This window comes from Stegostoma tigrinum, chromosome 19, assembly GCF_030684315.1.
Source record: "Stegostoma tigrinum isolate sSteTig4 chromosome 19, sSteTig4.hap1, whole genome shotgun sequence".
NCBI classification, from domain to species: domain Eukaryota; kingdom Metazoa; phylum Chordata; class Chondrichthyes; order Orectolobiformes; family Stegostomatidae; genus Stegostoma; species Stegostoma tigrinum.
This window is the reverse complement of record NC_081372.1, coordinates 32,668,467-32,693,028: the sequence shown is the minus strand read 5'-3', so window position 1 is coordinate 32,693,028 and position 24,562 is coordinate 32,668,467. Positions and strand designations below refer to the sequence as shown.

At 40.1% G+C, this 24,562-nt stretch overlaps 1 protein-coding gene across 2 annotated transcripts in view; it reads left to right on the top strand.

Annotated features, from left to right (window-relative positions):
• The first annotated feature begins 5,310 nt into the window (after positions 1–5,310).
• Positions 5,311–24,562, top strand: part of cse1l (CSE1 chromosome segregation 1-like (yeast)) — a 41,145-nt gene continuing 21,893 nt past the window's right edge. The window contains exons 1-9 of one of the 2 annotated variants that reach the window (XM_048550034.1): positions 5,311–5,445; positions 9,422–9,517; positions 13,194–13,336; positions 16,071–16,172; positions 16,251–16,396; positions 22,776–22,866; positions 23,031–23,138; positions 23,222–23,314; positions 23,887–24,054. In XM_048550034.1, coding sequence (XP_048405991.1) covers positions 9,433–9,517; positions 13,194–13,336; positions 16,071–16,172; positions 16,251–16,396; positions 22,776–22,866; positions 23,031–23,138; positions 23,222–23,314; positions 23,887–24,054 — 936 coding nt within the window. In that variant the 5' untranslated portion in view covers positions 5,311–5,445; positions 9,422–9,432. Of the gene's footprint in view, positions 5,446–5,905; positions 6,037–9,421; positions 9,518–13,193; positions 13,337–16,070; positions 16,173–16,250; positions 16,397–22,775; positions 22,867–23,030; positions 23,139–23,221; positions 23,315–23,886; positions 24,055–24,562 lie in introns of those variants that run through there. The other variant, XM_048550035.2, reaches the window with a different exon arrangement.

Genomic DNA, 24,562 nt, shown 5'->3' with positions numbered 1-24,562 from the left:
TCTGCAAACAAGAAAGACAGATGAGATAAGATATGGACAAGAAATAACGAGGTTAATGCTATCCAAATCTGTCGGCCAGGGCCAATTAGGTAAAGGCATGCACTAGGTGAATTAAGCCAACGAGATGAAGACAGCGTGACTTGAGAGATAGGATAAGGAATAAGAAGACGACCCTTGGGATATGCAGCCTGTGAAAACTCCAGAGACCAACCATCACAGAAGCAGACCCGTATGTCAAGGAAGTGGTGGCGATACCAAGTGCAGCACCTGGCCAGCTTCGGCCCTCATCTTCAGCAGCAGCAGCAGCAGCAGCAGCTAGCTTGATCAGGTATTAGCTTTTATAGTCTGTGATTACTTGGGGATTGTCAGAGGACTCTAGTGGGTGTACAAATCGGTCCTAATTCATTCTGTGGGAAAATATATTAGGCCCAGTTTTGTGATTAAAAAAACATTTAAGCAACATGTGTCATGTTTAATACATTAATACAAGTAATTTGTGAGATTATTATAATTGACTCTTCTCCCTGTACCAGCTGATAACTGAAGCCAGTGTTCTCTGGGCTCCTGACAACAAACCCAAACTGGGCATCACTGAGAAGTCATTGCTGAGCAGGTGCTGCTTGATAGCACTGTTGATGACATCTTCCATCACTCTACTGATGATCAAAAGTAAACTGATGGGGCAGTAATTGGTCGGGTTCGATTTGTCTTGCTTTTTATGTACAGGACATACTGGCAAAATTTTCCACATTGTCAGGTAGATGCCAGTCTTGAAATAGTACGGGGATAGCTTGGCTAAGGGAATGGCAAGTTCCGGAGCACTAATCTTCACTGTTATTGCCGGAATGTTGTCAGGGACTGTAGCCTTTGCAGTATCTAGTGTCTCCAACTGTTACATGGTATCACATGGAGTGAAATGAATTGGCTGAAGACTGGTATCTTTAATGCTGGGGACTAATGGAGAAGACCGATCATCCACTCACACTTCTGGCTGAAGATTGCTGCGAAAGCTTCAGCCTTATCTTTTGCACTGATGTGCTGGGCTTTTCCATCATTGAGGACAGGGATATTTGTGGACCCACCTCCTCCAGTGAGTTATTTAATTGTCTACCACCATTCATGATTGGATGCACAGGGCTGCATGATATATTCTTTATATGAGCTCAGAAGTTACATCTGCAGCAGGTGAGAATGAGGAATGGTCATTGCCACGATGACCATGCATTAGGCACTGTAATCTCAACCACTAATTCATACATTTAATTACTTATTTTCCATCAAATCTCTCGTAAAGACTGATATCCTGCTTTTCCAGAATAGTTGTGGCAGTAATGTCACTTGGAACTTGCAATATCCTCAGATTGTAATGTTTCAATATTACCAGAGTAGCCAACAGTGAGATAGTGCCAAAATCTTCACACTGGAAGGCCATTTCTGTACAAAATTTCATCATGTTTAATAAGGCAAGATTTCATCATGTTTACTAAGTCAAAACTGATGGGAAGGCAATGCTGAAAATGATGTCAATTTATACAAGTCTTAAACAGTTTTCCATTTGCAATTACATATTTAATGAGACATAGTAATCATTACAGAAAGATAAATAATCACATTACTGATCAATTTAACAAAATAAACGAGATAAACTAGCAGAGTGAATGCTTAAAAGATTCAGAAGGTCTGACAGCATCTGCAGAGACAGAAAAACAGAACTACCAATTTCTGAACAAGTAACCAAAATTGAAAAGTTAGCTCTCTTTCACCCCCCACAGATACTGGCAGACCTGTTGAACTTCTCTAGCATTCTCAGTGCTTGTTTTAGATTTACAGCAGCTTCAGTATTTTCTTTCTTTTCCACTGAAGCAGTTGTGGAAATGTTATGCTGCAGCAGTGCAAAGTGTTGTCACTACAATATGAATTCAACAACTGCATTTATTCTCTTAAAGACAGGTGAATGATCTCCAAAAATGTTCAGTCTAGATAACCCCAAGCTCTTTAAACTTGTTTATAAAGTGACTTGTAGGAATGCTGGAGTTTGAGGCTCAAACTGCTGAAGGCATGAACACTGATGTTTGTAAAATGCCAAATCTGAAAGACAGATCTCAGAGGCTGAAGGTTGGAAGAAAGTTACAGAGCTTAGGAAGGGTAAGACCATGAAAATATCTGACAAAGGAATTGAGAACTTTTAAAATGAGATGGGACAAGACCAGAAGCTGAATGAGACTTGGTGTGAGTTAGCCGATGTACTAAGATACTTGCCAATTTGGAAGAATGTAATATTTTAATTCAAGAATAGCAGTAAGTGCAACTCAGAAAGAAGGATGTTGACCTAAAACATCAACTTTCCTGCTCCGCTGATGCTGCCTGGGCTGCTATGTTCCTCCAGCTCCACACTGTGTTATCTCTGACTCCAGCATCTGCGGTTCTTACTATCTCAGGTATCCTTGTCTTAGGTAGTAATATTGACGGGAAAATTCCTGACAGATTTCAATCACAGAATCCCCACACTGTGGAAGCAGGCCATTCGGCCCATCAAGTCCACACCAACTCTCTGAAGAACATCCTGTCCAAACCCACCCCGCTACCCTATATTTCCTACGGCCAATCCACCTAACCTGCACATCTTTAGACTGTGGGAGTAAATCATAGCATTCAGAGGAAACCCATGCAGACTGGAGACAATGGCCAAACTCCACATAGACAGTTGCCCAAGGTTGGAATTGAACTCAGGTCTCTGGCACCATGAGGCAACAGTGCTAACCACTGAGTCACTGTGCTGCCTTCAGTCGTCATGCAGTAAGGCCTTAACAACATCAGTCTAAGTTTGTTAAGGAGCAAATGATTTTTGTGCCACACACATTAGGTAATGACCATCTTAAACAAGACAGAATCAAACTATCTCCCCTGCTATGGCTGATTTTCCATGCTGCCAACATCTTGGGTTATTTGTGGCAGCAGAACAAAGTGAATGAAATGTCTAAATACTATGGCTACTAGATCAAGAGAGAGATTTGGAATTCCAGTCTGTAACTCACCACCTCTCTACCCAATGCCAGCACTATCTTCAAGGTTAAAAGCCAAGAGCATGAAGGTCTGTTCTCAATTTGCCTGGATAGATGCAGTTTCAACAACACTCAAGTGACTCAACATCATTCAAGAATACAGTCCAAACCCTTGGCGACTCATTCATCACCTATACCATTCACAATTTTACCACCAATGTCCAGTGTACACCATCTACAAGTTGCACTGCAATTACTCTTCAAAGCTCCCTCAAAAGTGCCTTCCAAACATGAGGACTCTACTCCTTAGAAAAGGGCAACAGATTTATGGGAACTCCATCACATATAAGTTCTCCTCCAGACCGCACATCTTACTGAGATAATGGGAACTGCAGATGCTGGAGAATCCAAGATAACAAAGTGTGAAGCTGGATGAACACAGCAGGCCAAGCAGCATCTTAGGAGCACAAAAGCTGACGTTTCGGGCCTAGACCCTTCATCGGAGAGGGAGCTGGAATAAATAGGGAGAGAAGGGGAGGCGGAGCGAAGATGGAGAGAAAAGAAGATAGGTGGAGAGGAGAGTATAGGTGGGGAGGGGATAGGTCAGTCCAGGGAGGACGGACAGGGCAAGGGGGCGGGATGAGGTTAGTAGGTAGGAAATGGAGGTGCGACTTGCGGTTGGAGGAGGGGATGGGTGAGAGGAAGAACAGGTTAGGGAGGCAGAGTCAAGCTGGGCTGGTTTTGGGATGCAGTAGGGGGAGGGGACGAGCTGGGCTGGTTTTGGGATGCAGTGGGGGAAGTGGAGATTTTGAAGCTTCTGAAGTCTACATTGATACCATTGGCAGCAGGGCTCCCAAGCGGAATATGAGTTGCTGTACCTGCAACTTTTGGATGGCATCATTGTGGCACTGCAGGAGGCCCATGATGGACATGTCATCTAAGGAATGGGAGGGTGAGTTAAAATGGTTCACGACTAGGAGGTGCAGTTGTTTGTTGCGAACTGAGCGGAGGTGCAATAAACAACTGCACCTCCCAGTCACGAACCATTTTAAATCCCCCTCCCATTCCTTAGACGACATGCCCATCATGGGCCTTCTGCATGATGCCACAATGATGCCACCCAAAGGTTGCAGGAACAGCAACTCATATTCCACTTGGGAACCCTGCAGCCCAATGATATCAATGTGGACTTCACAAGCTTCAAAATCTCCCCTTCCCCCACTGCAACCCAAAACCAGCCCAGCTTGTCCCTGCCTCCCTAATCTGATCTTCCTCTCACCCATCCCTTCCTCCCACCTCAAGCCACACCTCCATTTGCTACCTACTAACCTCATCCCGCCTCCTTGACCTGTCCGTCCTCCCTGGACTGACCTATCCCCTCCCTACCTCCCCACCTATGCTCTCCTCTCCACCTATCTTCTTTTCTATCCATCTTCAGTCCGCCTCCCCCTCTCTCCCTATTTATTCCAGCTCCCTCTCCGATGAAGGGTCTAGGCCCGAAACGTCAGCTTTTGTGCTCCTGAGATGCTGCTTGGCCTGCTGTGTTCATCCAGCTTCACACTTTGTTACCTCGCACATCTTACTGACTTGGAAACAACAAGGTGTAAAGCTGGATGAACACAGCAGGCAAAGGAGCATCATAACAGCAGGAAAGCTGACGTTTCGAGGCTAGACCGTTCTTCAGAAATGGGACAGTAAAACGCTGTTCTGAAATAAATAGCGAGAGGCGGAGGCGGATAGAAGATAGATAGAGGAGAAGATAGGTGGAGAGGAGACAGACAGATCAAAGAGGTGGGGATTTCGAAACGTCAAGCTTTACTGCTCCTCTGATGTTGCTTGGCCTGTTGTGTTCATCCAGATTCACACCGTGTTATCTCAGATTCTCCAGCACCTGCAGTTCCTACGGTCCATGGAGTCAGTAAAGGCGAGTGTAGGTAGGGAGGGGATAGGTCAAGGGGGCGGGATGAGGCTTGTAGGTAGGAGATAGGGGTGGGGCTTGAGGTGGGATGAGGGGATAGGTAAGAGGAAGGACAGATTAGGGAGGCGGGGACAAGATGGGCTGGTTTTGGGATGTAGTAGGGGGAGGGGCTTGTGATGTCTATCGACGTTTCTTCAACATGGCCAGGTCAAAATCCCGGAACCGGATCTCGTTTCTCCACAACAGCGTAAAGATTGCTGTGCCTTCTTTTTCAGAGGAATGAGGAATGGACAATACCTGCAGACGTAGCCATATCCCGTACGGGACCGTAGGGCCGAGAGGCCGCCGGCACGCAGCTGTTGCGAAGGGGGCGGACAGTGCGCATGCGCAAGAGCGATGTGTTGGGGGCCGATCGTAGTGCGCATGCCTGCGTTAGGCAGCGCGCCATTTTCCTTGTGTTTGAACGAGCCCTGAACGGGGAGCAGATTTTCGGGTCTGAAATCATTTCGACTTAAGATAAAGAAGGTAAGAGAAACTGGGCCTTTTAGATCTTTGTCCGCTCCCTGCGATCTCCACGGACCGATCCTGAGTCGCCTGTCTTCTGTTTTGAAGAGCTAGGCCCATTTTTTTCAGTCTCAAAAAGGGGCTCATGATCCCGGCGGATGTTGTCGATGCAGCGACTTCCACAAAGCGACTGTCCAGAAGTCGGTACACTGCCGTTTACGAGGCGTCGAAAGTGGGCGGCCTGGCTACCAGTTCGCTTTTGTTCGAATGGATCGGGAAGGAAGGCAGTTTTCAGTCGGGCCCAACCCTCGGCCCAACGTGAACCTATACTTCAACCGAACATGCTGCTCCCTCTCCTGGTCAACCTTGATTGGTGATGGGGCGGGCAAATATCTGCAGTTTGGCTTCGTGATTGTTTGGCCCAGCTGTCAATCACTGGTCTACGTGCAACATGTTCGGTTGTGGCCGTATTTGTACCAGGCCTTGCGCTGGGTCTTGAAGCTGCGCTGCTTTCCGATGGGAAATGTTTTGTTGCCCTCGCTGCTTAGCTTAGCGCGCTACGTATATGGCTATACAAGCTGCCCTTTCAAGTTTCTTATTATGAAGCACGCGGTGGGTCAAAAATGTATATTACAAAATCTAGTATTCTGTTTGCTAAGTGTAAGCGATTTCAGACAGCCCAATCGAGAGTGCCAGCCAATCAATATTTTTAGAAATAAGATAAGCTGTTCTGAAGTTGAAGCTGATCAGTAGATTTGACACTAGTCCATACTGAAGTCGAGTTTAATTCTTGTTGAGGCCTTCACGAAACTTTATCCTCCCTGCCCGAGCGACGTTCTCTCTGATGCACTTCGATCTGAGAAAGATAGAGCCTGTTGGTGTTTTTTTGTTTTATTCTGCATCTGTGCTCTCGTTCATAAACGACAGAGTAAGTGTAAACTTGTTATACGGGGCTTGCACTTCGTTTCCACTTGCAGTACTGAAGCGTCTTGGCTGTTGTGAGGTTCAGTTGCATTTGACGCATCTGTGTAGTTCGTGCTATTATAAATAAAGGAAACTATATTTTTCTATGGTTCTTTTCGCGGTCACTAGATGTTTCAGGCATTTATAATCAATGAGTACATTGAAATGTAATCACTGTCGTAATGTACGACATCTCGATTGTCCAGAGTCAACGCTGTATCAGACAATGAGCAAATAATCTTGTATTGTTGATTGAAAGATAAATGTGGATCAAGACCTTCAGGATAACTCCCCAACTCATGATTCCTTCATAGGCTGTTATGTATGAGCATCCAGAGGCACATCATTGATATTATTGTGTTAATTGTGGGATTTGGCAAAGCAAAACAGATGTCAGATTTTCTTAATTTTTGTCAAAATCTTATCAGTAGTATAGTGGTGAATTCAATGGCCTTTGGCAGTGTTTCTGAAATATTCCCCTCTTACTTTTTGAAGGCTAATACATCAGCAACACCTATGTCTTGTAATACGATGTAGTGAGATGCACGTGTGCTAACATTCATTAGTCTGTTTGACTTGTGTAACTTAATCTTGTCATTGGTGTTCAAGCTGAAGGTGTGTGGTGCTGCTTCTGTGTGCTATTTAATGATGCAGAAATAGTCATATAGTGGCATTGGGGCAAGGGTAGATGTTGACAGTGGTTGAGTGGGCTGCCAGGAGCAGAATACAGTACTACAGGTAAGAGGTAGTTGAGGAAAATAAGAGACGAGATGTGTCCTAGGAGCCATTAAGTTGAAGTGTTGAACTGCCTGAAATATGGGATGGTCCTGTAAATTCTGAGATAGTTGATCACCTTGTGTGATGCATACCTGTCAGCAAAGAAACAGAACTGAGACGCTGCATAACAATGTTACTTTGAGTTTATGTAATGCATAGTTGTCACAGTCCCTGCTATTTTAATATATTTCTGTTGGAAGCCCTATTTAATGTAGTCTCAAATTTATCTTTGTGTCAGTTTGTAAACAATCTTTCTGTTTACTTGGTTATGTCTTACTGAATTTATACATTATTTAAACTTAGTAAAAGAGCTCAATTAATATACATAATCTTATATTTTATCTACTGATGAAGTTACCTTGACTGTTATTTCTATTCCTTTTCATCAGCTTGTCTTTGTTGTTAAAAGATAGTAATTTAGAATATTTCCATAATAAACCTGCAGCAAGTCTGTTAGTACCCAAATAATGATGTTAGTATTTTGTCTGAGATTTGCTGCCGATTTTTGGTGCTGTTACTTATTGCATGTTAATTGTATTTCCATAACCCCTCTCAGTAAGCTTGTGAGCTGATCGTGCATTTTCACCACAAAGTTTGAAGTTTCCTTTATGAGCATTCTTATGTCATGGTTTGCTTCTAAGGCAGCCTTACAAGTTATGAACTGTTGTGGAAAATTCAGGTATTGGTTTTTATTGACCCACAAAATATTACGTTTCATGGTTCAATTGCCACATCAACAATAAACTGAATCTTCAGATGGTGGCATATGGCAGAATTGAGGCCAGTCATAAGGATTACAGGAAAATGCTGAAGAAAAGCAAATTGAGAATTTAGAAGAACTGCAATAAAGACAGAAGTTGCTCGAAAAGTTCTTGTTCAGTGGGCCAACGGACCCAAAATGTTAACTCTGACTTCTGTTCACAGATGCTGCCAGACCACCTGAGCTTTTCCAGCAACTTGTGCTTTTGTTTCTGATTTTACAGCATGCACAATTCTTTTGGTTTTTATTCAGAAGAGGTGATTGGATATATGAGAGAACATGCAGTAAATAGGGCATCTAAACGCATACAAAAGGAAAGAGTTAACAGATGTCCAATGGTGAAGTAGTGCTTTAATTATGAAGGATGGAAGTGTTTTTCTTTAATCTTTATCTGTAGCATACCTGAGGACTTGACATAACTGTCTAAAATCTTTTGGTTTTGAAAAACATTACCAGAACTTAACTTGGAATTGTTGGAAGCTGGTGAACTCCACCATAAATTTTTTTGTTTAAAAGCCAGAAAGGAGAGAAAAGAAAGAGAAGGCTGTAGCCACAATTTTTCAAGCTTTGTTAAGTATACCAAATGTTGTGGCAGAACTGGAGTTAGTCAGTCTGTTCCCTTTGTTTGAAAGGTAAGAATGGATAAACCAGGTAATAGTGCACCAGTTATTTCAAAATTCATTTCTGGTCCAACTTTTCAAATCCACTGTTCAAGGTCACATCAATGAGCATTTAGAAGTGTATTTATTAACAAAAGTAACCAGCTTATTTTTGATGAGGAAGTTGTTTTTGATTAATTTAAGGCCACTGGGATTAATGGCTTCAATTACTTGGATGAAAAAAAGTTGCTAAGTTTAAGAAAAACAGTGATTGTACATAGCTTTGGGTATCTTGTTATCAAAAGGATGTCAAATAAACTGAACAGCATAAAATCACCAACCTCATAACTTGAATTTGAGATAGTAAAGTTGCACGCTCTAGAACAAAGATAGTGAAAAATATTCATTTACAGTTTTGAGTTTTGTTCAAATAAATCCTATTTTTGTCTGGAAATGGCTTCGAGGTTCATCGATTTATGTTATGAGATTGAGAAGGGAGGTTAGAAATTTCTGTACACATGGATTGTTAATTTCTCACGCTAATTGGGTAATGCAAATCCTCTTTATTTAAACATAAATAAGAACCATAAGACAATTCAAAAATGAGGTGAGAGCAGGACAGTAAAATTAGATCTGGATTGCTCAGTGTAAAGATGAGTTCCTGTTCTGAAACACTTCATAGCTGTGAAGACGTATTCTTATTTCTCTCCAAAAAAAATATTAATCCACCTGATTATTCCAGGGAGAGTTAAAATTAGCATGGTTGTTTTTTGGAAATTAGACGCATTCTCTATTCCTGGAGTGTACAGGAAAATTGTGTTTTGGAGAAAACAAATGACCACACAGAATTATGGCTATGGTAAATATTAATCTCATCCCTTGATCATTTTCCTTTCAGAATTTCTAAATATGGATCTCAGTGATGCCAATTTACAATCCCTGTCTGAATTTCTGAAGAAGACTCTTGACCCTGATCCAGCAGTTAGGAGACCAGGTAACTTTTCTGTTGCTGAAAGATATTTGGAACATATGGCATCTGTCCTTATGTTCTTGACATGCTGGCGATTATTCTTTCAAAACTACCATCAGTAGAAGAGCAGATTACTAGGCATTCATTGTATCTTACTACATGCAAATACTTCTATTATCTATGTATAGTAACTACACTTTAAACATGTAATCATAAGATTTGAACCTTGACAGTGGTAACTCTTTCTTGTTTGTTAAGAATATTCTGATAACTTGAATGCATTACCCAGTCTGCCGAAACTCAGTACATGACTGGAAAATGCTGCATTGTCAGAGCGACTGTAAATGTAGTTAACTGAAGTGCTATATTGGGGTGGAGTAGCAAGTTGTTATTTGGTTCAGCAGGTCCTGTTAAATTAATTTTAAGTTGACAATCTTGCCTCAGTCTTAATTTGATTTTAATTTTCTTCCAAGCCATCATTGAACCAACTTATGCATGTTCACTTGTCTTTGATAACTTCTTGGGCCAGTCTATTTTTGATTATCCACTTAAGATCAATTTGTATTTCTACCTTCACTGTTACCATCACACCCCACCTGCAATTTATACTTTTTACTTTTAAACTTCCACCCTAGCATTTCAAACATTGATCATGTGAATGAATTGCTGAACAGCTTCTGTCAATCCCCTTCATAATCTTGAAAACTTTGAAAATTCAGTTTTAATATGATGGCTCAGTGGTTAGCACTGCTGCATCACAGTACCAGGAACCCAAGTCCAATTCCATCCTTGGGCAACTGTCTGTGTAGAGTTTGTACATTCTCCCCGTGTCTGCATGGGTTTCCTCCCACAGTCCAAAGATGTGCAGGCTGGGTGGCTTGGCCATGCTAAATTGGCCATAGTGTTCAAGGATGTGTAAATGAGGTGGGTTATAGGGGAATGGATCTGGGTGGGATGCGATGAGGGTCGCTGTGGACTTGTTGGGCCGAAGGACCTGTTTCCACACTGTAGGGATTCTGTGAATGATGAGATCCTAAATTGCCCTACCATACATCTTGTCATTAGCACATTCACGTTAAAACTTGAATTCTTAATGTTTTGGGGGACAATAATATCTTTACAGTTAGTTGACAAAAATTGCATTCTGCTCAGAAATCTTTGGCTATGTCAGATACTCGTCATTATACAAGTTATATTGTTTTGCACAAAGTAACAAAAACATTGGCCGGTCAAACCAGTGAAAGACTTATAGACAGCTTCTTAGAGAAGAGGTACTGATTTTGGAGAAATTGTTGACCTTTTCATGATGTTCTAAACTATTATTTATTGTTGACCTAGTCATGTTATGTAATTAAATGTTAATAGAATACAAGTCTCAAACTTCGTTCCCCAATATATGCCCCTTCTTGAAGTTAATATTTGTCTGGCTATTTCTTGCTAGGGCTTGAACAGTAAATTAATTTAATCAGTTTTGAAATTTGTGAGAAACCCATGACTTCATGAATATTTTCTCGGTCAAATTACTTTGTTTCCACACTTTTTTTTCCAGGTTGAGGCATTGCAGAGTAAATATTGATCTATCTAAAATGTGTCAGTATATTTTTCACAACTGAAATTTAAATGTTTGCTGTTGTTGAGTAAATGTTACACACTTATAATACAGTGACGTGCATTTAAGAAAAATGCATTTAATAGGAATGTTTGGTTACGAGCCTGTTGACTTGCTCACCGAGCTGGCTTGTTTTCGTCAGACGTCTCGTCACCGGTGAAGCGATGTTGTTCTACTCTGCTTGGATATTATACCCACCATAATGGACCAGACAGCATAAATTCCAAGCAGAGGAGAACAACATTGCTTCATTGAAGGCCTCACTGATAATGTTACCTAGCATGGTGACAAAACGTTTGAATGAAAACAAGCCAGCTTGGCAAACAAGTCAACAACCTTGTCCACTACAAATTTTTGCTAAACCTTAAACAGTTGGTTATATTATCCAATAAGGATGATATTGACTTGAATTATAATGTTACGGGCCATAGTGCCTTCAGTACTCCCGTTTATTTTCAGCTAAGGGCGTCTGACAGTTTTTCTCGAGGCAGAAACTGAGGTAGTGGAGCAAAAGATTACTCCTTCAGAGTAAATCAGACAGCTTTCTCTCTGGAGGCAGCCAAGCAAGCCCCAGAAGGTTATTTTGCCTTGATTTCAATGTTAGTTTCAACAGATAACTTCTGAGGGAGCCTATTAGAAAGTCAAATGGATTCACTGAACACCACTAATGCATGAGTAGACTTAAAAATGTGTTACACATACCCAGGAAAGACCATTAGTCTCATAGCTTTTTTCTGAAAAGTCGCAGACGCTTTGGTTGCAGTTTTAGTGAATTATTGTATTTTTTTAAAAAGCATTGTGGCATGTCTCATTGTTTGCAAGTATAAAACTTTCCACCTGCTGTCAGAATCACTGTCATCATTTCTCCTCTTACCTGTTGCAAGTTTTTGTTCGTTGAGAGTTCCTCGTTCCTTATGCTATGAATACTGCACAAAATTGGTTATGTCATCTTATTTGATCTCTCACCAATACCAACCAACTCATTTGTGCAAACATACCTACTATAAGCATTATGATTGTATTGATGTACTGAAAATAAGAGTTTTTATTTTTGGGATTCAAGAATGTTGCCCATCCTTCTTGGCCTTTATGTAGTCAATCATTAAGTGTTGAACTAAAACCAAATGTTGGGTGGACTGTTGGAATGGCAGTTACTTTCCTCGGGGCTAATTCTAACCTAACTGGGTTTGTATGAAAATCCATTAGATTTTTCTGCCATTTTCACTTTGTGTAATGTGGTATCTTGAAATTATTGATTTCTATGCTGGAGTTTGAATTTATATTTGAATCTCTCCATTCTACTGTATATCATTTAGCAATAGATTTCACTGCGGCCTCTGATAAAGTAATGTTGTCCTACTCTGCATGATATTATTATGATCCAGTCTGCTAAGTTGGGTTGTGCCAATTCTCATTTCTGTTCTGCATGGGTTTGTATATGGGATTTAATTTCACATGTTTGTTGATTGCATCATGGGTTGAAAGCCAGTGTGTGCCTGTGGTTGGCTTGAGCCAGGATGGTCACGTTGTTGAAGTGCACTGAGATGAGGGAAAGTTTGTTGTGTCATTTTGATGCTAGCTGATGTTTATGTATCCTGAAGGCCATTAATTTAAATGGGACAGCATGACCATCTTAGTTCAAGTCAACCATGGACACTCACGGCAATTCCCAGAAGCCTGGTTTTCGACCTGTACTGCAATTAACCAGCATATGGAATTAGACTCCATATCTGAGCACATGCAGAACAGAACTAGAAATGACACAACCCAGCTTAATAGACCGGATCATGTAAATACCAAGCGGAGTAGATCAACATCGCTTTATCAGAGTCAGCAGTGATAATGGTACCTAGTAAGGTGATGAAATATCTATACAATAACCAGCTAGCTCAGTGAGCAACGCAACAACCTCATCCACAACGTGAGCTACAAATCTTCACAAAAAGCTTAGGCACGTCTTGTCCTGAATGAGCTATTGAGGGGGAAAGTGAATTCTACGCACACTGAGGAATTAACCTGCATGTTAATATGTGAATCTAAGAAACCTTGCTTTCTAGGCACATATTTGACTCTCAGTTCTTCGCTTTTCAGCTGAGAAGTTCTTGGAGTCAGTGGAGAGAAGCCAGAATTATCCATTGCTATTGCTAACTCTCATTGAGAAGTCTCAAGACAATGTCATGAAAGTGTGTTCAAGTGTAACTTTCAAGAACTACATTAAAAGGAATTGGCGAATTGTAAGTAATCTGTGATAATCAGTTGGCTATTTGATCTTGCAGGTGATTTATAAGTGTTCAAATCATTCTTACAATGCTGTGTAGAAGTGCAGAGATTGGTTCAAAGTAAAATGTTCTTGTGGAAGTTAAAGAACTTCGAAAATTACAAATTTATTATTTATTCTGCAATTAACAGGAATGTGTCACAACAGATATTCAGAAGCTTGATGCGTATGTATTGTTATTGAATGTTCTCTGAATAGCTTGGTAATTTTAGGAATTCTGTCGTGGTGAGATTAAGTAATCCTTTTTTGTTATTCGAATTGTGCCTAGTCAGTTGAATGTGACATGTGAATCTGATCAACTTCTAATGCTATTTCAGGCGTTGCAATGGAAAATGTGCACAAGTAGCCAGTGTCTTATTACTTGATGATTTGTGATTTTTCGGTGTAGGTATATTTCAGTCATAAAATGGAAGTTGAAACCATGCCGGTAACCACCTCATTAGTCTCTTTCATTCACTAGCATCTTCGATGCGACTGGAGCCTTTTGGTTTCACACTTCCAGTACATTCCTGGCCAGCCTCCATTGTTCTGTCAACGATAAATTTGAAATCATCCAACAATCTGCAGCCAGTGCCCTAATCCATCAAATCTTATTCATATATCTTCCTCTGTTCAATAGCCTACATTGACTCCTGATAAAGTAACATCTTGATTTCTAAAATTCTCTTCATTGCTTTCAACTCCTGTTCTGGCCTTGCTCCTCCCAATCTGTTATCACAACCAACTCTGCAACTCTCCAAGATACCTGCATTGCTTCCAATTTTGGTCTCATGAGCATCTCCAATTTAATTGTTCCATTATTTGTTGTACTTTTGCTGTCTGGGATTTAGGCTGTCTAGTTCCTTCTGCAGATGTCTCTGCTTCTCAGGCCTTGTTTCCTCCTTTGAGCTGCTTGTTAATACATCCTTGTTTTAAGGAAACTCTTGATCTTAACCTCTAATATCTGTGTTTTGGTTTCAGCTGTTTTATCTTGAACCTGTCGAGTGGCTTGAGATATATTGCTATGTCAAGGATAGTCTACAAAATTATTGTTCTTGTGAGAAGAATTGAAAGTGGTGCATGAGCTGTACCTATTGCTTAGTTCACATTGTGTTAATAATGTTCAGTCCCAGAACTTATTGTTGAAACCGGTGGAAGAGCTGAATGCTAGTGTAGTTGTCTTTGACATTAAGATAACATGTACCTAATTGTACCTACAGAAGTGAGGCAGGGAAAGCATTGAGATCAAAGCTAATCCCTCCAGTAGCTCTGGAAGATGGTTATGTCTATTAATGTACGTGTAGCCTTGGGTTGCGACTGCAGCCATGCCTCTGTTTAGCATCCTTGTGATCAACTTCTTTCAGCTGCATCATCAATTCCTTCTGTCCTAATGTGAGAAGTTGGCATTATCAGTAAAGCCTATGTTAAGTTCCAGTCCAGGCTCCCAAAATTATTAAGCAGCTCACTTGATCTCTTCAGCAGACTCTGAATAATATTCAGTATGATTTAGCTGATAAGTTGAGTACCATTTGGTCTCTTTGATCTGCTACCAATTCTAAATTGTTACTTTCTAATCACTCTGCTCAGAGATGTCATTACACACCTCCTGGAGCAGGTAAGACTTGAATCATGGCCCTCTTACACAGAGGTAGGGACACTTACCACTGCACAGCTAGAGCCCCTCTAAGTATTACATCACCAATGATGAGATTCAAACATTTTACATAATCCTGAGAACCTCTCTACAACATTTTGAGGCTGACATTGATCAAATGATTTGTGGAATATAACTTTGCAAACTAGCCAGCCTCTATTTGTACTGAATGACTTATCTCTTTATACTTGAAAGCTTTCTGCTTTCTATGTGGTTTAATTCAGAAGTATAATGGAACACTTGTCTTGACTAGCTGCAGATGCCATCAGTACTCAATGCTGTTTCAAACGATCAATCAGCATGCATATTAGTGTATTCAGCATCTTCTGTTTCCATAACTGACATACTTCACTGTGATTCATTAAGCTTCCTTCAGCAACTGTTGGCAAACCAATGACTTTCACTGTAAAAAAGAAACAAAACAACATGTTGCACACCATACTAAACATAATGCACACATATGTGATTGCTCCCTCCCTTGAGTAATAGTCACTCAACATTTACTACAGCGGTTCAAGAAGCTCAGAATTATAGAAATTAAACGTGGAAATTTTCAGAAAATAAGAGCAGACAAATTGTTGATGCTGGATGACTGAAACAAATACAAACAAGTTGCTGGAGAAACTTGGGTCGGGCAATACCTGTGAAGAAAAAGTGTTAATGTTTCGGGTCCATTGACTCTTCTTCAGACTGAGCAGCTAGGAAAAGATGACATTTATGCTGATTACAGAGTGGTGGAGGGAGGGGTAGTTTTTAGCAGATGGCTGCAAAGGCAACCCAGAGAGAAGGAGATGGGGGTGGGGGGGAAGGAGGAGATGAGAAGCTAAATAGGTGATAATGGGGTCTGTGGGGAAACGAAAATGAGTTTGCTGTGCTGAAAGCAACCCAGAGGGCTGGCCTCATCATTTATGAAGAGTAGGTCTCAACTAGGAATAATTACAAAGGCATTCCAGAATTGATCTTTATTGCCCAGCTAAAATTAATTTCTAATTTTTAGATTTTAAATATTACTGGTTTTTAAAAAATCTCAGCCTGTTATATTCTTTTTGTCCTTTAGGTTGAAGATGAGCCAAACAAAATCTGTGAAGCAGATAGGGTGGCCATTAAAGCCAATATTGTGAATTTGATGCTGAGCAGTCCTGAGCAAATTCAGAAACAGGTATCTGATAACTACTTGTACAAAAAATGAATAGGAGTTGTTTATTCTAGTTTTTGACTCGACCATGCTCTCTTGCAGTTGAGTGATGCTATCAGTATAATTGGGCGTGAAGATTTTCCTCAGAAATGGCCGCATCTTCTGACAGAAATGATTAACCGTTTTCAGAGTGGAGATTTTCATGTTATTAATGGAGTGCTTCGCACAGCACACTCCTTATTCAAAAGGTATTTGTCTTCAGCTGAACTTGAGTTATGTAAGATTTCAACCTGCGTAACCTGCTGTGATTCATTTTTTAATGTTTGGTGGCCTCTATAAATGTAAACCAAAATGCCCAAATATCTGACAGTTTTTTTTCTCAGACACACTCCCTGAATAGGTAAGTGTGGGAATAAAGATCCCATTCTCGGGCTGATTTCCCCCCCCAACCCGGCCCTCCATATTCTTTAAACACAAATTTGTTCCGCTGTCAAAAATGTCATGGTTGCCATATTCCCTGCAGCTTTCAGGGGAAGGATTAATCTTCTGTTATTACAGTCCAAATCATTCACTCACTTTAATAGATCTTTCTTAAAATTCACCCAGTCAGGCTTTGAAATCTTCATTGGTTATAAGGACATGTGGCACACAACATGCTACCCATCCTGTAATCTGTAACCAACTTATTTTCAAGGCATTAATGATCAGCGCAGAGCGTACCTCAGAGACTTTTGCTGTGAAAGAATTGGTTTCAGAATCAAACAAGGTCTCGGTTCCAATGGTGTCACATTTTGGAACTGCATCCGCATCCATCTATTGATTATTTCAGGAGCTATATTCAAAGTTGTGGTGTAATAGTTAATTAGGTTTTTTATTTTATTTGGCTCCTCACTGTTGTGGTCAAATAAATAGATTTTTTAAAAAAAATATAAGCTTCAATTGACACAATATGCAATGGAAGAAATTCTGCAGTTTATTGGTGTTTTCAAATATAAGTAAGTTTGGAAGTATTCCCTCTGCAGTTGGCAGGTTCTCTCAGAAGGTGAAGCAGCATTTGCCATTAAGCTTGAAGCACTGATCACTGGTGTGAACTTCTCTTTTCTAAATGTCGGTTTGCAAATTGAAAGGATCTCCAGGTATCTAGTGGCAGTAATGTCATCAGAAGAGTAAACAGCTCATCCTTTCAAGTATTCTGACAGACAGAAAATGAGAAAATAAAAACAAGTCTGTTTCAATGTTAATTTTTCCAAACATAAATTAATGGTACCCACAGAAAGTTAAAGCAGGAGCTAAGATATCGCAAATTGTAAGAAATGAAAGTATGTAGTTTTTTATTTTGTCATCGTGACAAATTGGTCATTTAGCAAGTTATTTAATAGCACCAAGACTAAAAACTTAAGGATGTTTGAATTTCCAGTCACCAACTTGAATTGCAGAACAAAATGAATATTTTAAAATTTACTGTAACAAACTAAGTTCAACGTCAATCAAATGTTATTAGTAGGAGCTTAATACTGTGAACTATGACCGTTGCTGAAAAATGAAACATTTTTATCAAAGCTTTTTGTCTTACACTCATCAGAACAATTTGCAAGAATACCAGTTCATGGGAAAATCTGCAGTAGAGGAGAGTGTTCAGAGATAATGGGAACTGCAGATGCTGGAGAATCCGAGATAACACAGTGTGAAGCTGGATGAACACAGCAGGCCATGCAACAACTAGGAGCACAAAAGCTGACATTTCGGGCCTAGACCCTTCATCAGAAAAGCGGGGTGGGGAGAGGATTCTGAAATAAATAGGGAGAGAGGGGGAGGGGGACCAAGATGGATAGAGGAGAAGATAGTGAAGAAGAGAGGATAGGTGGGGAGGTAGGGAGGGGATAGGTCAGTCCGGGGAGGACGGACAGGTCAAGGGAGCGGGATGAGGTTAGTAGGTAGGAAATGGAGGTGCAGCTTGATTTGGGAGGAGGGGATAGGTGAAAGGAAGAACAGGTTAGGGAGGTGGGGACGAGCTCGGCTGGTATTTGGATGCAGTTGGGGGAGGGGAGATTTTGAAGCTGGTAAAGTCCACATTGATTCCATTGGACTGCAGGGTTCCCAAGCAGAATGAGTTGCTGTTCCTGCAACCTACAGGTGGCATCATTATGGCACTGCAGGAGGCCCAGGATGGACATGTCGTCTAAGGAATAGGAGGGGGAGTTAAAATGCTTTGCGACTGGGAGGTGCAGTTGTTTATTGAGAACTGAGTATAGGTGTCCTGCAAAGCGGTCCCCAAGGCCTGGCTTGGTTTCCCCAATGTAGAGGAAGACACAGCGGATGCAGTATACCACATTGGCGGATGTGCAGGTGAACATTTGATTGTTTGGCAAGTGAACTCTGGTAGAGACGTTGCCATATAGAGAATCCACCCATTAATGCTGGTTGATAGTTAACAGCCAGGCTTTGCTTTGAATTTTTAAAATGGCAGGTTAACTCGGAATGATCAAAACATTGCTCTGGGACACAAACTAGCAAATGCATGTCATCTGTTTTGTTGGAACAGATACACTGTGTGTACATGCTCTTTCTGCCTTCAAAGACTCTAACCTGTAGAAAAGGTATCCCTTGTTTACCCACATACGTAAAAGCTTTACAGCACATGCTTGGAAGAATTGTGATCTTTGCAGAAGACAATCTATAGTTGCTTCTCACTTCCAACAGGTTCACCTGTTCGTAGTTAACCTGAGTTTTATGTTGACTTGAGCCTGTTAAAAGCAATTTCCTCGGTTTTCTAAGAATTCCTAATCAGAACAGCACAGTGGCTCAGTGGTTAGCACTGCTGCATCTCAGTGCCAGGGACTCTGATTCGATTCTAACCTTGGGCAACTGTCCGTGTGGAGTTTGCATGTTTTCCCCGTGTCTGCATGGGTTTTTTCTCCGTGCTTTAGTTTCCTTTCTCAGTTCAGAGATGTGCAATTTAGGTGGATTGGCTGTGCTAAATTGCCCATAGAGTTCAGGCATGTGTAGGGGAAGGTACAGGGATCGGGTAAGGGAATAGGTCTGGGTGGGATGCTCTTTGGAGGGTCGATTAGACTTAAATGGCCTGCTTCCATATTGTGGGGATTCTATTTTATTCTATTCTTGACTTGTAGTCTTCAATCCAGTAATTCTTCCTCTTTGTCTTACCTGGGTGAATCTTCCAGTGGCCTTACATTTCTGCCTATTCTTTTTTATAGAGTAGCAAGCTTTCAGTAGCTTTCTAACTGCTCACTAACTGACAACAGCTTTTTCTCTGCAACTAAGAACATCCCTCACCCTCCTTTCATGAAATTGTGAAGAGACCACAAGGAGACAACAAGGGGATATTGGCTAGCAAGTAATCAGGAAAACTGATCGAATATTATTGCTTGTTGTGAGAGGAATTGAGTACAAAATTGAAAAGGTTATGCATGATATTGTTAGTCAGGACATTGGTGAGACCACATGTGGATTACTTTTTGCAGTATCAGCCATCTTTAAGGAAGGATTTGAAGTGAGTTGGAAGTAATTCAGAAAAAGTTTACCAGGCTGTTACCTGGAATGATTATGTGAAAAGGTTAGACTGGCTAGGTTTGTATTCCTGGGTGTTTAGAAAATGTATGAGGCAATTTAATGAACTATAACTAAGATTGGTGGGCCTTGACAATGTAATTAAAAAGTGACTAATTTATATTTTTTAAATATCATTTTTAAAGTTTAGACTTCAAATTCAAGGTATGAAGGAGTGTTTGCCACCTTTTCTATAGGTCTTAAAAACAACCTAGTTTAGTTAGTCTTTCCAGAATCATTTCCTAATCCAGTGTGTATCGGAGTAGGGACCCCCTTGAGTGACAATGGAGGGTAGTTTGTGTGTTGCTGGGCTTTTGACCAAGGAGTTTAGATGTTGAGGGGCGTTGGCTTTTTATTTGGTTTAAGATGATTAAGGATTGATTTTGACTTAGGAAAAAGATTATGTTTTTGAACAATTTTTGGAAGATACCTTTATGGGGGTTATAAATGCAATAATTTCTCTGCTGGAAAGGAATAGAACAGTTCCAGGAATAAGTTAGATAACAAGGTGTGGAGCTGTATGAACACAGCAGGCCAAGCAGGAAAGCTGACATTTCAGGCCTAGACCCTTTCATCAGTTTGATTTCCATCCTCTCTGTTAGACTGGACTTTTGCTGACAGTCCTCCCACTTCTGCTAAACCAGACTTCAGGTGGCCTCTACCTCGCCATACCCCACACCGCCGCTATACCAGAGATAACCCAGAAAAGTGATGTAAGGGGCTAACAAGGCAAGGAACTGAACTAACAAGGTGTGGAGCTGGATGAATACAGCAGGCCAAGCAGCATCATAGGAGCAGGAAAGCTGACGTTTCAGGCCTAGACCCTTCTTCAGAAATGTTCATCCAGCTCTACATGTTGTTATCTCCTCTGATACTGCTTGGCCTGCTGTGATCATCCAGCTCCACACCTTGTTATCTCGGATTCTCTCGCATCTGTAGTTCCTATAATCTCCAGGAATAAGTTACTTTGACAGAAAGTTAGTTTATGCAAACTCCAGACCAAGAGTGCTCAGATTAAACAATTGAGAAGTCTAAGCTTTCTGTTTAGAGTATTCATGCAGGAAGGCTTCATAGCTCACAGGAAAGAACTGGAAAAAGATCAGTTGAGTCAACTTAAAGATTTAAGAAAGGTAATCATACTTAAATTAACGTTGTAAAGTGATGGTGTTGGGGAATAAATAAAAACTTTGCCGTGTGTTTTAAGATCTTTCAAATTGACTTCTCTATTTACATAACTTAGTTCATTTATCCTTTCCCCTCCCACCCTTTAATGTAATAAACTTCTATATTTTTGTTAAAGAAAATCTGCAGATTTGTGTGCATGTGTTTGAATGTGTTACCTTCATATTAGAAATAAAAATGACCTGTCAAAGCAGTTTTCATTCTGGGATCTTGACATATCCAGTAGTAACATCAGCCTAGACATAACAACATTGGGATACACATGGGAAGGGCTTCCCTATTGTGAGAGATTCTAGAAGTATGCATTATTGTTTACATATAAGTAGTCCTTTTAAGATAGAATTGGAAAGAAAAATTTTCTCAAAGGGCATTGAGACCTTGCAACTCTCTTCTTGAAAAGGTGGTAGAAGCAGTGCCTAATATTTTTAAGACAGAAGCATGAAGATTCTTGATAAGCAAAGTAAAGGGAATGTTATTGGGAAAGATGGAAATATGGACCATGCAGATCAGCCAACTTTTTGAATGACAGAGAAGACTTAAATGGCTGTATTCTCACACATACACACTTCACAATTGTTTTACTCATTCACGGGATGAGGGCACCGTCAGCAGTTATTGCCCATCCTTAATTATCCAGTGGGCTGTTAAAAGTCAACCACGTCGCAGTCGGTTTGGAGTGATATGTAGTCCAGGCCAAGTAAGGTTGGCAGATTTCCTTCTCGAAAGAGCAGAAGTGAATTAGATGCCATTCAGTGTTTGAAGACTTACTGTCATCATCTTACCATCCACTCCTGCAGTGGTATAAAAGTTTAACTATCTATGTACAGTTCAGCTACCTGCAGACATCGTTCATATGTGACACTGTAACAATAAATCAGCTTTTTATGGATGGAAAATCCACATTGTGATAATTTAGCTGTATCAAGCTTGGTGAATGCAGATGCTCCAAATAATTTCAGCACTTTGGACCAATGAGGGGAAATGTCTAATTCTGGTTCCTATTCAGTGATCCGTATAAGAAGATTGTATTGTGTGCATTTGTCACTGTTGAAGACAAGATCAGTTTCTTGCATGGCCCGTGATCCCATTCAATTCACAAAACATATAAATATTCAAAGAAAGGCACCATTTGAACAGTAACGATATTGAAAATACATATGATCAGTATCCAACTGTGAGAGCTTTTCTCCAAAGTACTAATTTCTCAACTGTGTACACACCAGTTTTGTTATTGTTAGTCAGGCTATTTTACTGTCTAAGGAATTGTCACCTGGGTGAAGTACTGATGTTCGGGAAGGATTTTTAAGCTCTCCATTTCAGTAAAATGGATATAAACTTAATTGTTCTCTGTCACTTGGAACTTAGCGCAGTATTCTGACGTACTGGTGCATTGCTGCCATTCAAATGAGATATTGAACTGCTCTTCGTGGATGTACAAGATTCAGACACTTTGAAAAAGGGCGCGTAAGTTGTTTTGAGATAACAAGGTGTAGAGCTGGATGAACACAGCAGGCCAAGCAGCATCAGAGGAGCAGGAAAGCTGACGTTTCAGGCCTGGATCCTTCAGTTATTCTATTTTGGCAAAAATGCTTGAGAGCCATTGATTAACTAATTATTTTCTTTCTTTGGCATTTTGGCTGTCATATTCTTCCACAGAACAACAATTATATGTTGCAATATATTACTCTATTTGGGAGTTTACTGTATACAAATTAGCTATTTCAACACCATTCCCATTCCTACACTTCCAAAGGACTTAACTGGCTTAAAATTCTTTGTAACAACCTAATAATGCACACTTTCTGTAGAAATGTAAGTTGTTTTGCCTCTCGACAAAAGTTAATCCCATTCTTTTCATGTAATTTTTCATCCCATTAGGTATCGACATGAATTCAAGTCAAATGAACTGTGGACAGAGATTAAACTGGTGTTAGACACTTTTGCAGAACCTCTCACTGCGCTTTTTAAAGTATGTGATACCGCTAACTTAACTTAGTAACAAAGTTTTAAAATTTCTGCATGATATTTGTACCTCACTGATTATTTCAGTTTTGAGATAATGTAGATTGTAATTTGAAAATTGCTTCAATGTACTTGTTTTCCATCATAATTGAGGTGCACATTTTTTTGCAGACTACAATTGAACTGTGCCATACACATGCCAAGGATGTCAACGTATTGAAAGTTCTCTTCTCTTCTCTCGTTTTGATTGCTAAGCTGTTCTATAGCTTAAATTTCCAAGTAAGTATTCAGTGGTGTGGATTTCATTGTGTGATGTGCATTTATGCGGACTTGCGGGTAATAATTTGTTTTGTACTCTGCAGGATTTGCCAGAGTTTTTTGAAGATAACATGGAAACATGGATGATGAACTTTCATAGTTTGCTGACTTTGGACAATAAGTTACTACAAACTAATGTAAGTGGCAGGCCTGTGAAAGCATTGATGCTGTTTGCAATGCTTATGTATAGAATTCCTTCCTGATGCTCTTCACATCCAACTTCTAAAAAGTTTGGCTGGGAGAGGCAGGGAACATTGAACAGTAGACTTGGGCTAGATTTGTCACATGTGCAAAAGTATGATGCTGCAATAAAAGTTGCACTTTCCAATGTTTCAGTTAAGTCACCCTTTGACCATTCTTTCCCTTCTCAGTCTTTGAGGGTTTAGCTGCTGGTTTCAAATTGGAAGGGATGTTGCAACATGAAACTTCATTATTTATTTAAAATTCAAATGAGAGTCTACTAAAGCCTATCAAAAAACACCTTAGGAATTGTGTTTTGTTTGAAAGGTTATCCAATCCTTGAAGCAATTTTTTTAAAGCAAGTATAGGAGAAATTAAAATATGCATATTTTCCAAATTTTATCATAACACGGTAGTCACCTGTGCTTATGTACAAAAACAATTCAAGCTCATTGCTTTGAGCATTAAATTTCATCCAAGTAGCTATTCTAGATGAATTTAAATAATTCTTTAAATTAATTTCTTGCAGGATGAAGAGGAGGCTGGTTTATTGGAACTGCTGAAGTCCCAAATATGTGATAATGCTGCTCTCTATGCTCAGAAATATGATGAAGAGTTCCAGCCCTATCTACCTCAATTTGTCACAGCTATTTGGAATCTACTAGTTACAACCAAGCAGGAGGTTAAATATGACTTGGTAGGTTTTGTTATTATAAAAAATATAAGCAATCTATTGGAAATGTATTATTTGGGAAATTTTTTAGAAGATGAATTATTTAGGTATTTATTGCACTCCACCTTTTTGCTCTTATGGCTTATTTTTAGAATTAAGCTAAGCTTTGACTATCTACCTGTCAGGTGCACATTCTTTATCTTTAGTTTTCACTTCATGAGCTTTTGATCTCAACCACATGATTTTCTCCTGCGCAGAGACAGACCACACCATATTCGGCACCTGTATATTTGGAGTGTTTTCTTTCATCTGTTCGTGGCTAAACTGTAAAACAGTCCTGTCACATATTTGGGAACAAGTTGCCTCAACATATTAGTTGCAGTTTAGAATGTGATAACTTGAAAACAAAAGTGTAATCATTTTGGTATGTGGCTGGAGTGGTATTTAGAAGTGATTGACAAACATTTTCACAAATAACAAAATTCCCTTCTGGGACTTTCAAGTTCGCATGTTGAAGCATTGTGAAATCTAG